We start from the raw sequence: 24,248 nt of genomic DNA on the forward strand, positions 1-24,248 counted from the left end.
GTTCCAATTAGTAAGCGCCTACATTCAAAAACAATTATGCTGATGTTCAGCCAATGCGTGTTTAGAGAGGCTGGAGCTTGCAAGATGGATTTCTCCGTCTGTCTCTCTGCCTCTTTGTTAAAGGATTCAGTCCGGAGTGAGTGTGGTATTAGGAAGATGAGCTGCTTTGTATTCCAGACACTGATATTAAGTAGAAGTGTCAAACTTGCCATTAGAAAAGTGTCAGAAGTAAAATGCTGAGACTACTGGATACAGTGAGCTCTAAGAAATACTCTTCATTATATTAGCTGTGACCTTAGAGAGTTTAGAAGAGTTTTTCTGTCTTGCAAGTTTTTCTGGAATATTAATACAAATATGTCCCACACTTTCATTACCTGTTCTCTATTTTCGTTAATTATCTTTGAATCTCTTGTCTTAGAACTTTTTGTATCTTTGAGCTCTATCCAGAAATTACATTGCTTCTTTCAGTGTAAATGAAATGCTTTGTGAAGGACTTGACCCAGGAAATGCAAATATCCCAAAAGGCACCGATACCAAGTCTCTGCTGCTTGTTATTTCCTTTCTCCTTTGAAGTAATGAATTCTTCACTATATTTTTTTCAGCAATGTTATATCATTTCTGCTCCTTTATACATCCCCTGATGCAATTTGTCAGTTGTACCTGAATTGGGTCTGAAATTGGTGGCTGAAATCTGGAGTCTCGCACGTTTAGTGAGGAAAAAGTCCTGACATGACTGCTTGGGAAACTGGGGTTCTAGGAATTGTTACACTCCATGAACAAACTGGGCTGTATAGAGCCCAGAATTTCGGTCTATGTGGGACAATAATTAGTGTGTGGGGATGAAGGTGGGCAGTACAGTTTCCTGTAGAAAACAATCATTTGCAGAGAGAAGTAGACTTATTTCTGTGATTTCTGTCAGTTAGAGGTCGCCTCTGTTCTGTTGTGCCGTTTCCTACATTTTCCCTCATTGGTATTTCTTGTGTGCTGGGAAGTATACTCTGATTTTTTGTGCATGTGCAGAGCTTGAAGTCTTGGAAGATTGAGCCTATCAAAGCTATAAAGAAACACGGTTCTGCTCAAGCCTCTTTTGTGCAGAGAGCGCTCGGGGCGATGTTTCTGTTGCAGTATTAGAACCATATAACCTTTTGTGGCTTTGACCTTTTACCTTTTTCTTCTTGCAGACATAAAACCAGCCAACGTGTTTATAACAGCCACAGGGGTGGTGAAGCTGGGAGATCTCGGATTAGGCCGGTTTTTTAGTTCTAAAACCACTGCAGCACATTCCTTAGGTAAGATGGTGCTTGCGCGGCAGCGCTGCCCAACGTCTGCACTTGTCAGCTGTGTGTTCAGAAGTCGTGTCCATCCTCGTACTATGGCAGAAGCTTGATTCAGTGGATACCTACTACATTTTCTGTGATATGTGTTTTAATTACTCTTCATATAACAGGTATTTTTTGTTTTAAAACTCCTCTTGATACTTTTTTCTGGAAGGTCTGGCCTGGTAAGTGTGTGATTTGTAGCAGATGTAACAAATGCAGCTTTTTCACCCTGAACAACGTGCCTGCCTGCCCTCTGGTTATTGGAATTAAATGTTACTCCAGCACCATTTTTAGCAGACGCTGCTCAGCCAGCTCTGCCCTGAACGGGGCTGTGACTGCGTCCGAGGTGTGGGACGTGTTCAAAGCCCTCGTGGCTCCTCTGTTCCAAAAAGGGACTTCAGCTGAAACTCGGCTGAGGCTTTAAAGATCTGGATTCTCTTAATGCCTTCCACATATCTCAAGGTTGTTTTCCTGCTCTTCTGTTGGTGCAGCTAATTGTTCTGGCGAGAGCGTAGTGCCTTGCTTTTGTTCTTACTGAATTGTACCCCATTTCCAGACTCTTCTGCTTGGGATCGCTCTGAATTTTTACTCTGTGCTCTGCTGTGTTTCGGTTCATCGCAGCTTCTTGTTGTCCACGAAGGCAATAGCATCGCCACAGTGCTCCATGTTAGCACACGTGTTGAACAGAACTAGAGCTACTGGTGCCTTGCAGGACTTCACCTGAAGTAGTCTTCTGCTTTGACAGGGAACTGCTTTTCCGACCAGTTTCGCATCCATTAAGTAGTTTGATTTAGACAGATTTAACAGTTTGCTTGTGAGTTGTATAAGCCTTTGCTAAAAGCATTAAAGTTGTAATACATCTGTTGTTTCTGCTTTCCTCCCTCTGAAGCCTCTTACGTTACTATGCAAAAAAAACTTTATCATTTGTCATGATGTTTTGTGGACCAGTCATAATGATGATGATTCATTTCTTGTTCTTTTTTCTGTGTTGTACAAGTTAGCATGATTATCTCCAGTGTTTTTCTGGGAATTGAAATTAAGCTGACTGGCTTAGAGCATCTTGAGTTCCTCTCTCCCTTGTTTTTACTGTTAGCATTAATTACAACACTGTAGAAAAGTATATGGTAATACAGTCCATTCTTTAAGTCTTACATTGTAAAGTATTTCATAATTGTGTATGAAACCTCTTGAGAGGTGGCTGATTTTCCATTTGAATTAATAGCTCTCAGTTTTTTGAGTCACAGAGGTGGTTCTGTGTTACAGCAGTGAAGGAACTTGGGCTTCTAATGCAGTATGTAAACTCTCACATTTAGTGCTCTCCGTTGATTTTTGGAACACAACGTGTTTGTTCCAGTATTTGTCTTTGTGCAATTCCACCACCGTGAGTCTTGCTCAATTATTTCTTATATGCATACAAACTTAGCTGATAATACTCGCCAACAACACTGAGGTTTCACAAGAAAGGAAGATACATGCCTTATTTTGTGTGTGCTGGAAAAAAAAAAGAGGCATTTCTACAGTTTACTTTCATAAAATATTAGATTTCCCTTTGCATCAAAAGCTATCCTAGGATATATACGCGTTATACTTAATAGATTGAAGTAAATCCTCTTCACAGAAAGTTAGAATCACATCATCTGAACAGGCGAAAATGTGATCGTGTCTCATTATATGATCTTATCTGGTTTGACTGCTGCACTTATTATATTAATAAGAATAAATTGGGGCTTGGGAACTGGCTGCACATGTAAGCCAGGCTTGTGACCTTTACCAGGGTTGCTCTCTCCTAATTGAGAAAGCTCGTGTAGGAAGAGTTAAGCCTCTTCTGCACGAACCTTGCCCTTCCTCAAATCAGCAGCATCCTGGAAACAGGTGAATAAGGTGCAAAACGCGAAGGGAGGAGCAGCGGGTGCTACTGGAGACAGTGTGTTGTGTTGTGGGAGGGATGGACGCACCACTGTTTCCAGTGGTTCTTGTATGCAAGTAAAAAGAACATGTTAACAGTCAAAAAATACACAGACTTGAAGCGCTTTTTGTTGGGTTTTTTTTTTTTTTTTTGCAATTTGCCAGATGTATAGGTTTTGTAGCAGCAGGAAATGTACTGATCTTGGTTTTGGTTTAATTAAGACATTTGTTTAAGTAGCTGTGAGCGATGTACACCCTTGCAAGCCAGAGTGTGGTACCCGTGTGGACCCAGGCTGCGATGCCGGGCGATTCCCGTCGCCGCGTTGCCCTGGCAACCGCCCTGAACCATCATTTCTCTGGCTGCTGACCCATGAATTGAACGCACGGCTTATGCAAATATATTCATCTATTTTTTTTTCTTTCGTTGTATTTGCTAGCATCAGACTGGCATAAAAGGGCATTAGGCAGTACCACGACCCGTCTGACAGGTGTACCACCGGGCTGCGGCAGCGCGGCCGCCGCCGTGTCAGGAATGGGAGCCGTAATTAGAGCAAGGAACAGAATGAACGTCAGACGAATTACCAGGCAGCAGATCATATTTGTCAGGAAGGATTGCATACATAAAAATTAAGTGACAGTACATGCCGGGATAATGAAAGAAAAATGAAAGATTTGCCCGTACACAGCTCGCAAGATGCAGGGAGCGCCTGGCGCGGAGCGGCGGCGGGATGCCTGACCGGCGGCACGGCCGGGCGGGAGCATCGCCCGGGCAGGGAAAGCCCCGGCCCCGGGCAGACCTGCGGGAGGGCAGGCTCGGACACCTCCTGTCTCACTGCATAACAAAACCACGTTGGGAAGGGTGGCAGCATTGTGAGAAGGGTGATAAATACCAGGGGCCGGCTGGGCGCCGGAGGGTGCGGGTGAATTCCCCATGTGGCACCTCCTCTGCTGCTTTCCCTTTCCCTGTATGACTTGGAAGAGAAGACAGGAGATACTTTTCCATAGGGGAGAGCTCTTCATGCACGAGCTTTGCCAGAAAACTCCCATGTTTTAAAGGCAATGAGTATAGCTAGGGTGGTTTTTACTACTACTTGTTACAACAGGGTCGCTTTCTGTCCTTCCTTCCCTAATTTAAGCTCATCTGGAGCAGAAGCTCCACAGTTTAGTTTAATGGAGCTGGACTATGGATCACCAAAACTTCATTTTATTGGGGGGCGTTGGAGGGAGCAAGGGGACAGTTCAGCATGAAGTGAGGGCTTTTTGCTTTTTTCTTTTTTTTTTTAATTTTATTTTCAATATTGCTTACTATTTGCTTGAAAAACTATTGCAGCCTGTTCTTTTGCAGTTTGTAATGCGAGCAAATTCCTACATTCATAGTCTTCCTGCCCCCTTGCTTTTGTTCATACGGTGGTTTTTGGCCGCAGGAGCCAGGTGATGCCCGTGTGACGGGCTATGTCACTGCAGAACATGGCTGACTTGACCCAGAGCTTCGCACCTGTGATGATGAACTGGCGTCGGGACGCTGGAGTTTGGGGGTGTGACACCATGCAGTTTGGGTTGGTTTTATAGTGCAGGTGTGGGATGTGCTTTCTGGTGTCATCTCTTTCATTCCAGGTTTGGCAGGGCTAGGAGTACATTTTTGTCTATTTTTAATAGATTATTTCCATTATTTGTTTTGTTGATCTCTGAGGTGGGCATCCAGAGAAATATCTTATCAGTTAAGGCTATTCTAATATGCTTGTTAGAAAGTTTAAGTCATTAACTTTGCTTTAAAACCTAATTAGTTACAACACAAAAGTTATAAATAGCAGAGCATATATAGAAGCTGCATAGACTTTGGAAAGCTTAACAAAAAGCTGGTAGACTTTTTTTTTCTAAGAGCTGTAATAAATATAGAGAATTTCCATTAATATTAAAAGGGATAACTTTATTGTGAACTGGGGTAATGCGCATTTTTAGCCAAATAAACATGGCATTATCCAAAGCTTCTGATTGGCTTTATATTTTGAAGAAAAAACAGAAAAGAAAAAACAAACAAAAAACCAATTTTACACAGAGTAGTCTTGTTTTGGAGCAGATGATTTATTATTTATTCTTGGATAAGAATAAACTTGGAGCAGATACTCCTGTTGGGGGATGCACAGAAGTCAAAGTTTCCCCGTTTAGAACATGCAACTAGCCGTGAACTGGAGTACGTGGGGTGTTACACGTTCCTTCTGGTTTCTTGTTGGACACGAGGGCAAACGGGGAGTAACTGCAGTCATGAGAAGAGCTCTTTTATAAATGGACTTTTTGTCTTTTTTGTGTGTCTTTTTTCTTTCACTTGCCAAGCCTGTTTGCCATCTGAAACAAAATCACAGTCCTTCAATGGGTTAGTAAGCAGTACTTGTTAGGAAAAAAAAATAGACATAAGAAATCCACTTAAAAATTCAACAGCCAATATTCTGTGCATTTTGAGACATTTTGGTGTTTCAGTCTGTGCCTGTAGTGTCGTATTTGTGGAAGAAATGAATGCTCCAGAATCACTGCAGGTATATTGTACTACCTACCTGTAAAAAAAAACAAACCAAAAAACTGTAAGGACTTTGGTAGCATTGTGTATGTAATTAAATACTAATAAGAAAAAAATAGAGAGCTTAGAGCAACAGGTCTTTAAATATTATGCACAAAATATTTATTCTCTTTTGTAAGAATAAGCAGATTTATTCTTTTTTCTTATTTTACCCCCTTGAAACAATTAGTGGGGGTACCTCACACTGAGATTTGAAGGAATTCAAAGTATATTTTAGTGCCTTTGAGCACAGTTTTGCTTCAGCTGCTAATTCCCAAAAGTTGAGCTTTTGAGAATTCCCAAATTCTTCTTCTGGGAAAAGACCTCAGCTTTCTTGTTGGAAATACACCCCAAGTAACGCGAACGTTTGGAAACACACACTTGTGAACTCGACTCCTTTTCAATCATGTTGTAAGTTTTTCTTGGGAACCTACAAGCATGTCTGGAGAGATGAGACAGGTGAGAGTTGGGCACTTCCATTTGCAGGTAGAATTCCTTCCCTGCTGTGTTTGCACCACCAGATATTATTATTTTTTATTATATTACTAAAATATTTTTCTTAACTGTGTGTGTGTTCATGGGATGTGTAATAATGTGTCTTACACGTTGAAGGTAAGTTAATAGCTCTGGAAATAATAATTATTTTAAAAACTGGGTGTTTTTTTGTTATTCATGGACAGCATCTCAGGTTTTTGAGTGTGGCTCCTTGCCTTTTTCATTTGTAATGAGCATGTTTCAAAAATCACAGGTATTTCAAAACATTGCAAAGTTTGTTTTGACAGGAGTGGAGCATCTCTAGAAGGAAGGAATGCTTTAATCAGCATTACCCCTTTGAGGCCCGCGTTGCGCTCTGGTATCTCTTGGTTTGAAACGGGAAATACTCTGTAAAGATAGAATAAAGGTCAGAATTTGTTAGGTTCTTTCATATTCAGAACTCTGTTCCCTGCTGTGAGAAAGAAAAGTGATTCATTCAGAAACCCTGTTCAGCTCAGTATTAGAGATTAGCTGGAAGGTGCTGCTGAAGAAGGTGCTGCTGAAGAAGGAGCAGTAAAAGCTTTCCTTATCACTTGTTCTTGTACTTTGCAGCCAGACATGGCTCTGGAGTTGGATTCATTTGTTCAAGAGATGCTTTTTTGTAATAGCATTTTAAAAACCACAACATACGGAGCCTGTTGAGGTATTTGGAAATATTCTGCGCTGATTTTGCTCTAATGACAATCTGCCTAAAGGTGCAGAACCGCTGCTGCAAGAGAGGCTGATAGAACCTCCTAAAAATACGAATCAGGTTCTCTTGTTTCTGCCTCTGAGCAGCTGAGGATGAGTTTCACAGGAAGCATCGATCCCTGCACTGTGTGTGCCGGAGACAACGATGCTGCGTGTGACTGCGTGAAGAACCCGGCACTGTCGCTCTCACAAGGACGGAACTCCTCTGATTCAAGCTGAAAAATGTTTTCAGAACGGGTGAGCATGATCTTCCCTGCGGAGTGCAAGACTTGCCGAGTCCGGAAGGAACGTCGCTCTTCGCCGGGGCGTTCCTGTGGCAGACGTGGGAATTCAGCTCGGAGTACCCGTGCACAGGATTGCCGTAGTTACGTGCGGGGGGGTTTTAATGCAGGCTGTACGTGGGAGGAAAGGAGTTTGAATTTTATTTCTGGAATAACTATACTGCCTTTGCCTCTGTGTGTTCCTGGTGCAACAAGAGACTCCACCCTTAATCTAACTTGGAATAATTAGCGTTTCCCTAACTGGGGTGTTGCAGATATCCCAGAGTTGTTCTGGTCCGTGTGGGTGTTGTGGCTGTGCACACAGACAGTGCTGGGGAGAGCAGGAAGAAACGTTCTGCTGTCGCTGAAGGATGCTGGTATTCAAGTGAAGTGTTTCGACTTTCAGGAATAGAACGGGAAGATGCTTAACTTAGTCATAATCCTCCCTGCCGTTCTGCGGCCTTTATAACTTTAAAGGCGTTACTCTACCAGCTGGTGATTAATAGTGAATCTGAACAATGTTTTGTGTTTTCAGCAGGACAAATACCAAAGAAAGTTTCTGATTAATAGTCTCCAATTAGACTGTTCCTGTCAAATTGACTAATGTAGTGCAGTGGTGAGCCCTGACTGATTGCACAGGAAGCCTTGTGCTGTTTTCTAGGAGATGCTCGTTACAGGCGATTCCCATGTAGTGTTGGATAGGCTGTAAAGAGAATTGGGCTTGTCAGTCTTTTATCATGACACTTATTTAAAAATTAATGCATCAGTTTTGAAATGCAGAGACCTGCTTGTTCGTACATTTGCTGACACCACTACAGTGATGATAGGTAAATGTGCAAGGTAGACTTGGGAAAATCAGCTCGGGCGTGGGCAGCTCCACAGACCTGTGAATGTGACGGAACAGACTAATGCGCAGAAAATCAAACAGGGACTGGAACGCGCTCACCCGTGTTACACACCCTGTCGTTCTGCTTTGGTCGGGGGTCACTCTGAGGCGTTATCTGAAACGACAATTTTGGCCTACCAAGCAGACCCCTGCTAACGTGGAAGGCGAGGCCAGAACTTTAGAGCCCACACGTTATTATTTGCTCGGAGCTTGGCACGCAGTGACCCGGAATAACCGATCGCAAGAACAGCGACGGCTGGAGGCCGCTCCTGGCACCAGCACTCTGAAGCACGGAGACTTCGGGGAGCAGGAGTGGGAACGGTCGTGGTGTTCCCTCCTGCCGGGTGCGTGCCACTCGCCGCCTGTGTTCGGCTGCTGTGCTCGCTGTTGGCAAAGGGGTGGCGTGTTCTGCTTCAGCTGCTCGGTTTGCTCTCCTGGCAGGTTGGAGAACAGCAGCAGCACTGAGAAGTTGAAGGTAGGGAAGTGTCTTACACACTGGTGCTCAGCGGGCACTTCCGAAACTGTCTTCAAGAACTTCCCATAATGAATCATCACTTCTTCTGTAGCTGCATGTTTTTAAGCGGGGGAATGAGTCAGTGCTATTCCAACCGAGTCAGTTCTTGTACAGAGATCTGGCAAACGGGTGGGAATTACTTGGAGAGCTGCACTGTCCGTGTGTGCATCTTGCGTGCACATGGGAGAGATTCATGGAAAGCCGTGTTGGGTTCTTTGAGTGAGTCCCGTCTGCTCCTGGTGTTCTGTGAAGTTACTCTGTGCAGTCTGTTAAAAATAATTAACCATCAACAGCACTCTGATCTCACCCACACATAGAGGCCTTTCACTGGCAATTAAAACCAGCCAGACGTGGGACAGCGTCACTTTGGCGTGCTCCTAGGCTGGATATGCTGTTACTGAGCATGGAAGTGTGATAATCTCCATGCGTTATTTTTCCTGAGTTGCTTGTATAGAATTTGCAAAAATGTAATTCCTCATTCGCGTACTCCTCACGTTGAAAGTGGAGTAATTTCTCATGTGAATGACCTGCAAGCGCGAGCTGAGTTTATCGCACAGGGCGGCCGATTGCTGAAATCTTGGGGGACCAACCAGGTGCGCCCGCCGGGGCAGTGCCCCCAGTGCGCCCGCCGGGGCAGTGCCCCCAGTGCGCCCGCCGGGGCAGTGCCCCCAGTGCGCCCGCCGGGGCAGTGCCCCCAGTGAGCCCGCTGGGGCAGTTGAGCCAGCCGGGGCAGTGCCCCCAGTGAGCCAGCCGGGGCAGTGCCCCCTTTCTTGGTTCCTTGTTCTGTTTTGGTAAGTGGAGTTTTCCATACGTGTTCCTGTAGTGCCTTACGTTTCACACCGATGCCGTAGGATTAATCTCACGCTATGTGCTACACTTCAGAATAGCTCCGAGTAACAATCGTTGAGGTTCAGCAGACTCCAGGTTTGGGCGTGCAGACTCATGACAAAAACATGGAATAAAGGTTGAAGGGTGTTGGTCTGGGGCAGCGTTTTGTTGGGTTTGTGTTGAGGTAAGCTGCCTGGTTTTCACCCCGGAGAAGGAAAATGCCTTGAGTATTTCAGTTGGAGTAGCTGGTGCAACGTGATCCCAGTTTACCTCACGGAAAAGGTGGTGGCTGTTCTTCCCCTTCCACCTCCAACACCATCTTTTGTCTGCTTATTAGTCTTCAGCTGCCTGCAGCCCGCATTTCAAATGGAGAAATTGTAAACTGAATGTTACAGGCAAATTAAACATTTGCCATCTTGTGAGGAAAGGTCTTTAATTAGGGGAAGGATACACTGGAATGCCAAAAGCAAAAAAAAAAAAAAAAAAAAAAAAAATTGACAGGGGATGGGGAAGCAGGAGAAAAGAGAGCATATAAAGTCCTTGGATGTTTTAATAAATGATGTATCTGAGGATTATTTGATGTAGTTGAGACTGCCAGGATGTCTTGTATTTTCAGTACCACAACTGAAACTTATTTAGGGTTTTAAAAAAGAACCTTTTTGAGGTAAAGAATTTATTAATAATTTCCTGTAACTTCTGTCCAAAATGCTGGAGTAAATTTCTTTTGATAAACTACAGGCTCCTGGAAGTACATAGAAATCCCACAGCTTCTGACATGACTGCGAGTTGGAGCGGTGTTTTAAAGTTTGGAATGATTATCTTGGTTCTTTGAGAAAGTTTTTGAATGCCTGTCTCGTGCTGGGCTTGTTCCTTCCACTCCTCTGCTGCAGTAGGTGGTCTCCTGCACCCTTTGGGAGGGTGCCCCGTCGCAGCCGGAGCCGCCGCGTCGTGCCGCGTGTGTCAGGTGCACCTTCAGCTGATGTGCCGTCACGGGGCTCTCGTTTCGGCAGAGCACATGGGTGACATCTGACTGTTGAGTGATCCAAGGGAGGCTGGTTCTGAGACACTCTGAAGGTACTTGGAGGGCTGGAAGGGGAAGAAAATGTTCCTCAAATTTCAAAAATACAGAACATATTTTCAGCAGTGTTCACCAGCCCTCTAGCTCTATATGTGATGGTATATTTGCTTCTACGCCTTCAAAACCATGATTTGTTTCCAATTTTTTGTGCCAGTCTCTTCTAATTAGCTATGTGTGCTAAGCCTAATCCTTTAATGAAATCAAACTTCTGTATAATACAGGTTGCACAGTCACTTTTTCCAGACAATAACTCCTCGTTTGTTTGTTTTTTTGCAGTGGGAACTCCATACTATATGTCCCCAGAAAGAATACATGAAAACGGCTATAACTTTAAATCTGATATCTGGTCTTTGGGCTGTTTATTGTATGAGGCAAGTATCTTCTTTTTTTTTTTTTTTCCCCCCCGACTTTGTCTTAACCATGTGATACGTTACAGGAGTTGAGTAGGTCAGACTTACTTTAGTTGAATTGTTGGGAAACCTTTTGACTCTTTTTGTGCTCATCATGTGCTTTTTGAGCATGAACAGCAAAGGGATTGTGCTGTACAGCACGGGACTCGCACAACCTTCATTCAGGAGGTCCCAGGAGATGTTGAGGATATCATAAACAAGGCAGCTTGCTGCGTTCTTTCTTCCTGCTGTGAGCAGAGCTGTTCCAAGGGCAGCATATTCATGGTCGCTCCTGAATACTGTGTTTGCTTTAAAAATAGCAAATTCATTTGAGTGTGAGCTACTGGTTTGTTAAATTGAATTCTGACCGGTTGGAATATTTTAATTTTGGGAGCTTTCAATAGAGAAAAATAGAGGTTTTATGTAACACAAAATCAGTTTCTCTGACTTTATTAGACTATAGTTTGCATCTTTTCTGATTTTATATTGTCTTGTAGCCAAATGCACAGATACAAAGCAGGCGGTCTTTGTGTGAACTACACACTTAGTGTGCAACTTTTTCTTAAAAGCTATTATGTATATTTTGAAAATAAGTGCTATGATTTTAGAACAGTACCTTGAATTTTGTGATTTCATTCTTAGCAGGGATAAAAGGGTATTGAACAGTCTTGTACTCATTTGTAATCTAATCTTAATTCAAGTGGAAGTGCATGTCAACATTGAGAAAGCTTTCATCCCAGCCCAGAGAATTAAAAATCCCTGGGATATTTAGTAATAAGAACATTGCTCACATCCTCTTTGGGTAGTAAATTATGTGAACTGATGACGTTTTGCTTCTCACTACAACTTCTTGTAACCACATGGAATTTGAGAATAAACAGAAATGTAATTTATTTTGTGAGCACATCAGATGTGGGAACTACTATAGCTAAGCATGTACTTCAGCCAGTTGATTAAACAAACCTTTTAGGACAAGATAGTATAAAAGTAAATTTTCCCATAACGTTGGTCTTCCCAGCTTGTCACTCTGCGGTACTTCTGGGAAGAACGCTCACGTGATGCAGCTGAACGCTTGTTCAGCGAGGTGACCCCCTGTCCTCGGTGTGTTACCCACCCGAGTCGTGCAGTGTGGGAGGTGCTGAGCTGTTGGCAGAGTGTGGAAGTGCCATGTGATGTGCATCCTCAGCGAGAGAGACTGGAACTCCGCCAAATAAATCGATAGAATGTGCCTGAAGGGGTTAAGCAGTCTCAGTTCCAGCAGCCCTTTGCTTCTCGCATGTAAGGCAGCAGCACAGCTGGCCCAGGTGTGGTTATGGACTTGATCGTGGTCCAGAAAATGCTCTTGGAGGGTAAAAAAGCCACAACTGTCCATTCTTTTTATACTCCAACCAGCATCCATCCAAAGACTATCTCCACAGTGCCGCAGGCAGGCCTGCTCGAGCCGCTGCCGGTCCTGAACGCCTGACGTGGCACAGAGGTTCGTTAAGGAAAAAAGATGTGGGGGTCTGGCATCAATGCCCCGTGAGTCCCCACCGCAGCGTGGGGTCCCAGCGTTGGCCGTGCTGCTGGCAGAGCAGCCAGCCACGGGATCTGCTGAAGGGAGGGTCCGCTCTGGTGGAGACGCTGGAGCCCGGAGTGGCTGTATCGCCGTGGTGGTGTTAAAATTCCATGGGATAGCAGGGAGAGAAAGGGTATAAAACATGCTACTAAGTACTTGATAAAAAAATTTGGAAAATAGTGAGCTTAAATTGAGTGGCTTTGTGCCTTATCCTCAAATTCTCATTACCTCTAGTAAAAGAATTAAAGAGACTTAATAATTCCTGAAGCAGCAGCAGCAACATACCATCAAAAAGCTGTATTTTTTTATAAAGGAAGGTTTTGCTTGTAATGCTTCCGATGCAACACTGACAGCTGGAATGATACAGTACAGCTGCATGTACCTGGGTCTACCGGTGGCGTTTGAAAAGGAATGTGGAGACTCTTCTGTGGGAACAGGGAGAAGGAAGCTTGAGTTCCCAGGAATCCATTATGCTGAACAATTCCAGGTAGGCTTCACTCACTGGGCCTAGAGAGGAATTCTCAGTTTAAGGTCTTGCTGAGCCGAGGACTCGGGCGCTGCCGCGGTGTGCTGGACTTGCCAAGTCTATGGGGAACAGTGAAAGTCGCCCCGGTTGGACCCTGCTCCTCGTTTGCTGCTGCGGTGCCCGACTTCTCCGTCGGGCTGCTCTGAGTCATTTCCGAGGCTGAGCTCTGCTGGAGATGGGATTCCAGATTTATGCAGAGAGAAATATTTAGCGTTGTGCTAAGATATGTTTTTGTTGCAGGCAATATGGTCCCCTTATGGCACAGTAGTCTTGGTACTCCTTGTATTTCAAGAAGCTGACTTAATTGCACACTAAACATAATTCTCTGGTAGGAGTAGCAGTACTGTAGTAACGTGAAAGATTTGGCATGTGAAGCGTTTTTAAATTTACTTCCTACGTAGGTAAACCTTAACTTCATCAACAGGAGCTGTGAGATCTTGCAAATTCTGAGGAGGACTGGACACTTACCAATTTTGTGTTCAGCAGATAAACAGCTAACTTGGCTTCTTAACTTTCTAGAATTTGGAAAATTAAAAATCAAATTTGTACGTCTTTGAGGGAGCTGTGTTTTGTCTTCACTGATTTCTTGTAACAAGACTCTTTTTCCATTTGGCTTGAAAGTGAGGACGTGCTGTTTGTTTGGTTATGAGTCACTTCTGATATTTCTCCAGATAGATTGTGTAGATAAGCTGCAGAGATTTAAGGTACAAATTGCCTTCAGAGGCTTTGTGTGTCCACTGGAATCCACTTAGGGAACATTGAGGGGTTTGGGATGTGATGCCACATAGCACCACGTAACTTTGACATTGATAATCATGCAGTGATTTTATTAAATCTTATCAATATAGTAGTAACTGTCTTCATCCCTGACTTCCCGTGGATATCTGTCAGCAAGATAACTTGGAGGGGATAAAAATAAGTTGCTAATTCCCAGAATATAGCTACAAGCAATGACTTCAGCAGTCCCGGCGAGACGGTCAATTTAAACACTAACAGTGATTCCTGTATCTGTATCTTTTTTAACCAGTCCTGCTGCCTGGTGGTCATTTCAAATGGAGATCTGGCTGTCCTGCCCTAATTGCTCTAATCCAAATGTCAGGAGCAAACCCCGATGGAGCATCACAAAGTGTAGTCAGGGAGATGCTGGAGCGCCCGTGGCCAGGACCCCCGCGGACCCGACTGTTCTAGTCGGAACGCCGCTGCTGTCTCTTTCCATTCTAATTCCCTGCGTTTACCACCCCAAAACCCCACGGTGTTTCCTTTTCGTTCCTCCTCTCTTGCACATGACCGCTTAACTAGGCTTGGGAAAAAAAGTTAATGGGAATTTAAAAATCCCGTTCAACCTTACTGACAAAATTGATGTTTGGATTGAAACCTCGGAGACCTTGTTTAACCCTTGATTGCTTCGGTGCCTTCCCCAACGCGCCCATGAGTATTTTTCTTGGAACAATCTTGTGTGCTGGGCAGTTGCTATCAATCTCTAATTGGAGTCTGTAATTTTTTTCCCTACTGATTTGCCCGTTACTGTTATGACAGTGACACAACTTCACCTTTTGCCTTCAGAAATGTCGGCGAGGCCGTGAGCGCGGGGCTGGCCGGGCTCTCGCCGCTCACAAGCCTGTTGGTGACTCTCCAACCTCAGGTCCGCAGGGCTGTGAGGAGTAGCTTAGCACTACTACTGGTAGTAGTGGTGAAACCACAGCGGTCAAAGTGTGCCTGTTCCCCAACGCGCTGGGTTGTGCCCCTGTTAAAGGCCTAGTTCCTCTTCTCACACAGCCTGCAGCAAAGCACAGTAGATGTCACTGGCACAGCAAATGTCTCGAGCTATGTTACATGAAGCATTACAGACCGAAAACTGAACAAGCTTGGAATTTTCTGAGCTGTTTTTGGGAGTTGTGTGCTCAGTTCATGGTGTCCTTCAGTGTAATTTGGGTACCTTTGTATATTCAGTATGGCCATTTATAAACCTCTCTAGATATCTGATAAATACCTCTGGAAGAACTTCCTGAAACTTATTTTAGTCTGGTGGTACATGGGGAGATAACCTTGGAGGTTTGTCCAAAATGTCTTTTATTACTCCTTGTAATGACTTGGTCTCATTGCAGAGGGTCTGCTACCTCTGCGTGACTGTCTGGTGCAAGGTGCCCCTTGCAGCTCAGACATGTTTGCACTAATTTCACAGAGTAACCAGTGTGTCTTGCAAATAAGGAAGAAACGTAACAACTTTAAATTATTTAAAAGATAGATTTATGATTTAAACCAAGGGTAGTTTATCTTGACGAGTCCTGCATTGCTTAACACTTGGACGTGTGTTAATGGTGATGAGGTTTTGGTAAGACGACCCTGGCTGCACCCCAGCCCGGCCATGCTGGTGGGGGGGTGGCTCGGGGACACCTCTGCACTGGATCTTCTGCTGTAAATCCAGCCCAAACGCAGCGTGTCAAACCCTGCCCTAATCAAAATTGCTTGTCTGTCACCAAATCACTAATAATCCATCGATCTGGACTCCTAACTGCAGGATAATAGAGTGGAGCATCTAGTATTGACTTTTTTAGTTCTGCTGGCAGCTTGCTGTGTGTGCCAGCAACAAGACAGCGTTCTTCAGATGGCTTTCACCGTGCATGGTAATGAGCAGAAGACTAATAATCATCAAGTAACTTCCTCTTAAAGCTGTAGTGAGAAGCATCAACTTGAGCTGGCCTCAGTGCGCAAAGCTGGCCCATTTGGTGCAGCTTGTAGCAAAGTGGCTTAAAAAGATCTGAACAGAGTGGATAACATCCACAGTTCTCCAGTGGTGCTTCGGGAGAAGGTGGTATGGTGGTGCTCTGCGGGGCTGCCTTGGGCGCGAGCAACGAGCAGCACCTGAGCGACAGCCGGGGCTGGTGACGATGACCCTGCGGGGCCGGGGGCTGCGGGAGGGTCTGGGTTTGGGTCCTGGGCGGGGGGAGGCGAGAGGGAAGGTGCTGAGCTCACCGTGGGTATCCTCAGTAGGCGCGTTGGTGAAGCTCAGAAGTGCTGGTGGCGCTATGGCTGTTGTCTGAGGCTCATGGGTCGGTGTTGGTTCCCACCTCCTGGTTGAGACCTTGCAGTGTAAATGGTTTTCCACTCACGGAGATGCCGTTTCCTTCCTGAGACTTAAGTGTCATAGAAACATATCTTGTAAGGAGTCTCCGTGTGCCCTGGAAGGAATTCTTCCCTGCCCAGAGCCTTCCGACAGCTCTCCGTGCTGTGCGAACAGCCCGTTTATCTGGGACATCTGTCATAGTGTTGGAGGTGCAAATACTGGATTCATAAAACAGAGCTGAAAGAGGAAAAAGTCCAGATAGATGAGGAAAAGTTTCAGTAGTTTAGTTCCTAAATCTGCCTGAGATACTCTTGCCCAAATTGCAGACGTATGGCAGGAGGGGATGTTTATTTTGAGGTAATTTTGGTGGGTTTTTTAAAGGCTGAAGTACATTGCTCGTGCTTATAAGATTCTTCATATTCTGGGTAGCTAAATGTCCAAAAATAATTCATTTATTCTTTGTAGCAGACTATTAAAAATGTACCAGTCACAGAGAGCAAATGAACTGCATGTGGTTGTAACCAAAGAAGATTGAAACCGTGACACGTTGAGGACAGAAGGGCTTCTTCTTTTTGAAGAGCTGATTGTGTTTGAGAGGTTTTCATGGTCATCCTCGAGCCAGTGGGTTTCTGATTGCCCCATGGGCCGAGCAGCCTGCTGCTTTTTTACTTTTTTTTTTTTTTTAAAGTACTTTTTTTCCCCATATACACCCACCATCCCACACCTGGAACGTTGTGGGCAGAAAGAATCTCAGCAACAGGAACACGCCGAGACTTTCCCAGGCTCGGTGGTGCCCGGTGGCTGTGTGCCAGGGCCGCGGGTGGCTCCGGCGGGAGGCAGGGACGCGCCTGGCACCGCGGGGATGCACTGCGGCGCGGTGCCCCAGCAGGGGCACGACTGGCACACGGGAGCAGGGTGCTGCGTGGCAGGAGGGAGGTGTTGGGAAGCACCAGCAAACTGCAAAACTGTCGTATCCCGGAATAACTGTGGCTGTGGACGGTCTCGGAGAGCAGCGTCATCACCTGCTCGCTGTCGAAGAACAAAACTTGCTCTTGCAAATGAGCAGCACTGAGGGCTATTAAATGCTTTGTGTTTCTGAAATGTTTTCTGTTTTTTTTCCTCTCCAGATGGCAGCTCTTCAGAGTCCTTTCTACGGAGATAAAATGAACCTGTTTTCTCTTTGCCAAAAAATAGAGCAATGTGATTACCCACCTCTTCCAGCTGAACATTATTCTGAAAAGGTAAATTGGGAGTGGTTTTGCAGGGCAGTGTGCTGGGGCTGCAGGGAAGTTTGTGCCCCCACAGAGGAGAGGGAACCTGGGAGGGAAAGCCCCAATGTTCCAGGTAGAACTGGGGATGGCCGGAGTGCCCTGGGTGTGATGGTTGGTGAAGGAAACTTTCGTGATTCTGAGTATGGACAAGCTAAATTAAGGCAGAAAAGGAGATTCCTTCATGTAGGGAATATTTTGAAACTGGAAGTCTGTGACGCTGACAAAAACCAACAGTGAACCGTGGGAAAGCCCTCTCCTTTGCTTCCTTTCCCTTAAAATAACATACCATAAAACAGTGCTTAAATTTTTGTTTGTGAAGTGTTCAGCATGTAACAAGGGGGGAAAGATTTTTTTATTTTTAAGAAAAACACGGGGGGCAGGAGGAAAGCTACTTAGTTTAATGCAATAAGCATCTATTCAGCAGCTGCACAAGGGCTTTTTTAAGTCTGGATTTTGTGCATATGAAAGCAAGGGGTGGAGACCAGTAGCTGAACTGGAGCTTATAAAAAAACTTGTCACTGTGTATGCTTGCTCGGTGGTGTTTCATTTCAGCTGCAAACATGTGTTGTTTCTGCTCAGTGCCTTTTGAGCAGGGTTGGGTTTTATTTTTTTTCCCTTACCTAGACAAACCAGCTGCTTTTCCTTACCTCCTCATTCAGTTACAGTTGCCTTCTATTTGAAAGGAAACGGCTAATGTAATTTTAAATGTTCAGCATATCCTTTGGGGCTTTTCTTTTGTTTTACTCGACCTCAGAGTTCTGAGGAGCAGGAGGCAGGATGCAGGGGAGGTACCGTACGTGGCTGGCAGCAGACGGCCTGATCTCTACCCTGCGAGGGACCCTGCACCACACATTTTACATTTTACTTCGTTTTTTGCTCGCTAAGTAACTCATGCAAAAAGATTGTTTGAGAACTGTTGTGGGAAAATGGATTTTAAAGATGTCAACCCCAGCCCAAGCTGCCGTAGCGGCGAGCGCCGGCTCTGCACGTCGGCGTTTGCCGTGCTGTTGGAGCACGTGTCTCAGGATATGCCTGCTGGCAGCAGGAATTAGTGTAAGCTGACAGATGTGTTTCCTGTCTTTACAATTACTGTCTGTTTGCTTCCCTCTGGCAGTGCTAAGGCGTGTGTGTAGTGCGGCGATACGGTGCGGGGTGAGAAGGATGGTTGAAAGCTCCGAGGCGCCGGGTCGCAGAGGACCAGGCTCCAGCTGGTGCTCGCACACCGCTCACGGAGCGCCTGACGGGCCGAGGAGGGCTGTGCCTTGGGCTGGAGCTCATCGCGCTGCGTCAGCTGCTGCTTCTGCCTGCAGCCCTGACGAGCCTCAGTTCTGCGACCATTAGAACACGACTCCCATGAGCAACGCTCGGTTCAGTGCGAACTTGTACAGGTTGGGTTTTCAGGTGCTTTTGGAGCGGGTAGCCAAAGGGGAAGGTGTGCTGGTGTCTCCCAGCAGGCAGGATGGATAAACCGTGCAGACAGGAGTGTTTCTTCTGAAGAGCAGGGGCATGTGGGGGCAGCTGCCGGCAGCAGCAAGTTGCACCAGAAAGAATTTGTTCTTCCTGCGGCCGGCGGGTGGGTGGTTATCTCAGTCTTATCTCACGTTTTCCTTCTGGAGTGAACGTCTCTGGTTCAGTTTGAAAGGGCAGAGTCTTTCTGACCACTTAACATTGTCACTGCCGCAGGTTCGTGAGTGATGTGGGAAAGCAGTAAAGCCTTTACCTCCTCCCACCCGAGGGCAGGGGTGAGGATTAGGCCGTGCCACGCTACCAGAGTTTTCAGAGATGCTCCAGAGCCATTGGCATGTCTTTCCTTCACCTCTGTAATGTGGTCTCAAAGCAAAACTTCAGCTGCAGGCTGACTGCTGACCACATGAATATTTCAGTTGCAGCCTTGTTTTAGAGGAACGAGGCAGAACGTTTATTGAAGAATGCCTGCTTTCATGGTGGGAAAGGGAATTTTGTTGATGTTCCTCTTCTCTGTAGCTTTTTGTGGCTAACTGGTCTGAACCCTCCCATGACCAACAGCGTGCTGCTTGTAGCAGGAGGAGGAGCTGGAACTCCAGCCAGGATTAGTTTTCCATCTCGGGAACAAATTTGCTAGCAATTGGAGATAGTGGTTGGTGGTGCTTCTCAAGGCTTGGTCCACCAGTTCCTTGTAGATGATGGTGAAGTGCCCACACTGTCTTGGTCATCGTTAAAGGATGGAACTTCCCAGACTGTGTTTTAAGTGCTGTGTTTACTACTGGTTGGACAAATTGTACTGAGAGCACAGGCTCTGGTCAGAGCTTTAGAAGCATTTTAATTTGTTTGTGGGCGTTCAGTGGTGGGCTGTCTGATCATGGTTGAAGTTGAAGTCCGTGTTAAGCTTCTGGGGTCTCAGCAGTTAGAGGCAGAAGCCCCCTGCTCTCGGATGAATTAAAAAACAAAGTCACCGTAGCAGTTAGGAGAGGAGGGGCTGGGCGGCGGAGGCGGTTTGCTCTGGAGATGGCCTGGCTGGGGGGGGGGGGGTGTGCACGGAACAACGGGTGAGGTGGGCAGCGGTGACGGGGTGTCCGGCTGCCGTGCTGCCAGTGTGCCTCGGCCTCCGTCCCACTCGGAATCCCCACGGAAGCGTGCCCCAGGCCCAGCGACAGGTGAAGCACGGGGCCCTGCTCCTTCCGGAGCTGCAGACCTCGCTGGGGGCACCCAGTCGTGCAGCTGAAGCCTGTGCCTGATAGCTGTATGGTCATGCTTTTAATTACCATTAAAATAATTGGCACGGTGGCTACTGGGAGGATGTAAGAAGATCAGAGGCTCAAGGCTGTTTCTCCTGGTGCCTCGGGGGTACGAGCAGCTTTCAGTGTCTGTATAATTAAAAGCTACAATCTTTCATGTGCACAATAAAGAGGGTTGGGAGGGGGGGGAGACTTCAGCCCTTCTGCATTTTATTTATTCAACATAATCAATGACCAGTCTCTCTTCAGGAAGGTTTTTAGGAAACACTGGTGTTTGACAGCTGTGCTCCAGTATCTGAAGATACACAAGTGCTGTTCTTACATTAAAACCCTGACCTGGCTCGTTACCAGGGACTGGTGTGGGAAGGGCAGCGCAGTTGTCCAGGAGAGCTCTGCTCAGGACGTGGTTTTGAACCCCCCTCCACTTCCCCCTTTCCTCAGAGGCCATTTTTACCAAAAAGTCCATCCCTGTCTGTCAGCTCCATCAGACTTCTGGTAGTGATTTCATTTTTCCTTCCTTCATCTCCATCCCACTGGTGCCTCCCTCTGCCCACGCCGCTGCCCAGCTGTGCCCGTCGGGCACGTCGTGGGGTCCCGCTGCACTGGGTGCCCTTCCTGTGCCCCCCACCCACTGCCTCGTCTTGTGCTTCGGGCTCCTGCTGACCACGAGCTGCTGCTCGTCTGATGGTGCTGGTCAGCTCTGCTCTGGTGCTCGGAAGTGAATAAAACATTTCCCAGGAAAAAAGATTTAATTTTGAAAAAAACACCTGCCTGAAACTCCCCGTGTCAGGAGTAACAGGTCAGGGGTGGTGGTTGCGCTCTGCAGAGCCCCCCGGAGCCCCCCGGCACGCGTATGCCACGGGCACATGGCAAACGGTGATGTAAAACCCACTGGGTTGGGTGGAAGATTGATGTTTTCAACACCAAAGGTTTTGTGGAAAAGGTTCTTCATGGTCCTTTTGTAGGGTGGGGGGCACAGGGCGAGGGACGAGGTGTGCCTGTGTCGGGCAGACGTTCCCGCAGCCTTTCCCAGTCAGCCAGCCGCCGTTCCGCTCACGTTTCCACACCTCTCTCCCTGTCTTCCAGCTGCGGGAGCTGGTCAGCATGTGCATATACCCCGACCCAGATCAGAGACCCGACGTCGGTTACGTGCACCAGATAGCGAAGCAGATGCACGTGTGGACCTCCAGCACATGAGCCGGCCGCCGCGCTCGCCCAGCAGCACAGCTTAGTCTTACTTGAATTCTTTTTCTCGGATGGCACCGCCCGGTGCCCAGCCACACCGCCGGAGGGCTGAGCACTCGTGGCAGGATGCTCCATTATTTCTGCAGGTTATTGACAAGGACTCTTACAAGGTGGTCATGCTTTAAAGTGAAGATTCTGTGAGGTATTGCAAGTGATTTTTTTTTTTTTTTTTTTTAAGGCAAATAACATGTTACAGATGTAGATCATTTAAGGGTCCTTTCTTAAAACTGTCGTGTGTAATCTAGGGTAGATGATATTAACAAGGGTGTCAGAGCGTTGGGCACCCCCCTTCTATCGTAACTGTAATGTGAAATATTGACGTAATTCCTTCAGTGAAATCACTTTATACTAATGTAAGAATTGCAGTAGATTTTGTGTAATTTGTATAACTGCTACTTTGCCTCTTCTGCAAATGGTTAATAGCAAATTCAGTTTTTACTTCGTATATTTTAAAGCAGCCATTTATGTGTTTTTATTAATTCCCTCCTCTTCAGACTTAGGAACTGGGAAGGGTCGGGGGGTGGGAAACACATTTGTTTCAAGATTTCTTTTTTTTTTTTTAATTGAAAATTTAGAGTGAGTATTTTGCTGATGCATTTATCTGTTAACTTGGCTACAGCCAGTGAGATGAGTTCAGCGTGTACCTGGGGAGAAAAGAAGAAAATCATGCCACAGCGAGCCCAAAGCGAGCATTGCTTCTGCAGATAATTTCTCTTTAAACGTACTTTCCCATTTGGCATGATTCTTTTTAGACTACAGGTTCTTGTTGAAAACCAGTGTTTATCTAAGCCAACAACTCGATTTTGGTGAAGATACTTTACAGGTTCAGTAGTACGTTGGGTACTACACGTAAAACTTAAGCAAAGCAGTGTTTTAAACACTTGACATTTTTTTTTAAAGTAGTAAAACGCTTTGTGTAGCCAATTCTACATAAGGATCAGCCCCCGTCTATTTACTGTGAAAGCTCATTTCCAGAATGTGAATTTTTATAAAATCTCAACCTGATTTGAAGGAGTCATCTTCTTTAACTACATGAAAATTTTCAGCCAACTAAATTCATTCATTGAATCAATGATTTGTTTCATTACTGTCGATGGAAAATATTCACTGCTTTAGGAACAACCGTGGATTCACGTTCAAGTGTTTCCATTTCATTTGCCTGCCCGAGGAGCAGGGCTGCACGGAACGCTCACCGTGCTGCTTCCGGGGGCGACGGCGGCTCGTGCCAAACGTAGATTTGTGTGTGACAGTTCAAATGCAGCCTGTGCCTGTTTTTGTTTTGTTTTTTCTTAAGAAAAGCATACGATTCTTAATTTTTTTGAAATAAGATTAGGGTTAGAGGGTTACCTACATATATATGCTTTTAGTGGATTTTTTTTAATCTTATTTGCTCTACTTAAAGGAAAACTGCAGTGCCATCTTCAACTACTGCCCATCAAATTTCAAAGTATTTATAGAGGGTAGCAAAGAAGAGCTATTAATTGCTGTGACTAATGTTGGTATCATTAATGCAAGGTGCCGTTTTATTGAGTCTTCTCAGCAGAAAGTTGAGCCTCTGCTCTCCAGAGAGATTTGGGAAATTCAAATCAGCATGAGAATGTAGTGGAGGCACCAAATTGCTTCCAACATTCCCATGCTAACTTGTTTAATGTATACCCAGCTTCTTTAGCAATGCTGAGATTTAAGACTGAGGACTCTCACTTTTACACTGCAGCTTTCCTTTAAGCCGTGGTGGCAGCTACACGTTCAGAGGGATGGTTGTGCTGCGCCTCTCTTGGTGTAACACAGAAAAGGATCTTGGGCTTCCAGGGAAGCTCGGCTTAAACTTGAGCTCTGGAGAAGTCTGGTCACTTTCTTGCTACATAAAATTTATTAGTGCTTACAAGTAAATGTATTTCAAAAGGTAATTTTTTGCAATTGTGCATTTTTAGATAAATAAAAAAAATATTTACAAAATAAACACCTTTGTTTAAAAAAAAAAAAGTCCAGTGTTAAGGAAAAAGTAAAAAAACCCCACTACACTCTACTGCAAACAGGCCTAAATATGTGTGAAACTGTTCCTTGCAGCTATCAGAAATGGACAGACTACATAAACTGCCTCAAGAAACTACGCGTGAGCGTCCTTGAGCATCCTTACCCTCTGCACTGTGGACATCTAAAGCTGTTTTTTTTGCAGATGTTTGTTGCAGGATGCTGAGCCGAGGGACTGGTACCAGTGAACCTTTTGAAGCGGGCTGTAGATAATACACCTTCCCTTTTGACTGAACAAGTAATTCTGCAGGTGGATTTTCAGCTGGCTTTTCTCAGTTTTTCTTTTTTTAAAGAAGGATTATGTGGTGCTGTATGAAACAGTTGGAAATCAGTTTATCTCAAATAGTACAAGCTCAGGATTTTAGGAGAAGGTCCAAGTGGAAGCTTGTACAAAAACTCAGGCAAGTAACAAGACAATTAGACTGTTAATTATGCTGTCTTCAGTCGTGATTAAGAAATGAAAATGTGTGTACTGGGGTGGAAGTTGGATCTACTCCATATCCTGTCTCTAGCTACAAAAAATAGGGAAGAATAAATACTAACATGTCATGATAACAGTATTATTTCCCTGGAGTAACATAAGTAGAAGCAGCCTGCTGTAGGTGCTCACCAGTGCTCACCATTTTCATACCCTTTCTTGATCTGGTATCTATCCATCAAGAACAGAACTGAGGATAAAGTAAAACTGGTCAAACTGGGCTTACAGAGAATAGCTCTGCCCTTGCTCTGTTGCTCCTAGAGTGAAGTACCAAAGCAGCTGTTGTACGTGGTGGGTTTCTGCCCCCTGTGGCAGTGCCATGCTTGGCCTGGCGCTCTCACATCACAGCACAGATCTTTCAGGGCAAGGGCCAACCTCCTCCCACAGCCCACCACATAAAAAGACAA

The 24,248-nt window shown here is 45.5% G+C and overlaps 1 protein-coding gene across 1 annotated transcript in view; it reads left to right on the top strand.

The window, feature by feature from the left end:
• Positions 1 to 23,135, top strand: part of NEK6 (NIMA related kinase 6) — a 42,208-nt gene extending 19,073 nt beyond the window's left edge. Inside the window, exons 6-9 of the mRNA XM_009984528.2 lie at positions 1,182 to 1,289; positions 10,842 to 10,936; positions 17,230 to 17,343; positions 21,174 to 23,135. Coding sequence (XP_009982830.1) covers positions 1,182 to 1,289; positions 10,842 to 10,936; positions 17,230 to 17,343; positions 21,174 to 21,284 — 428 coding nt within the window. The 3' untranslated portion in view covers positions 21,285 to 23,135. The remainder of the gene's footprint in view (positions 1 to 1,181; positions 1,290 to 10,841; positions 10,937 to 17,229; positions 17,344 to 21,173) is intronic.
• Positions 23,136 to 24,248: the final 1,113 nt, after the last annotated feature.

The sequence above is a fragment of the Tauraco erythrolophus genome, chromosome 22, assembly GCF_009769465.1.
Source record: "Tauraco erythrolophus isolate bTauEry1 chromosome 22, bTauEry1.pri, whole genome shotgun sequence".
NCBI classification, from domain to species: domain Eukaryota; kingdom Metazoa; phylum Chordata; class Aves; order Musophagiformes; family Musophagidae; genus Tauraco; species Tauraco erythrolophus.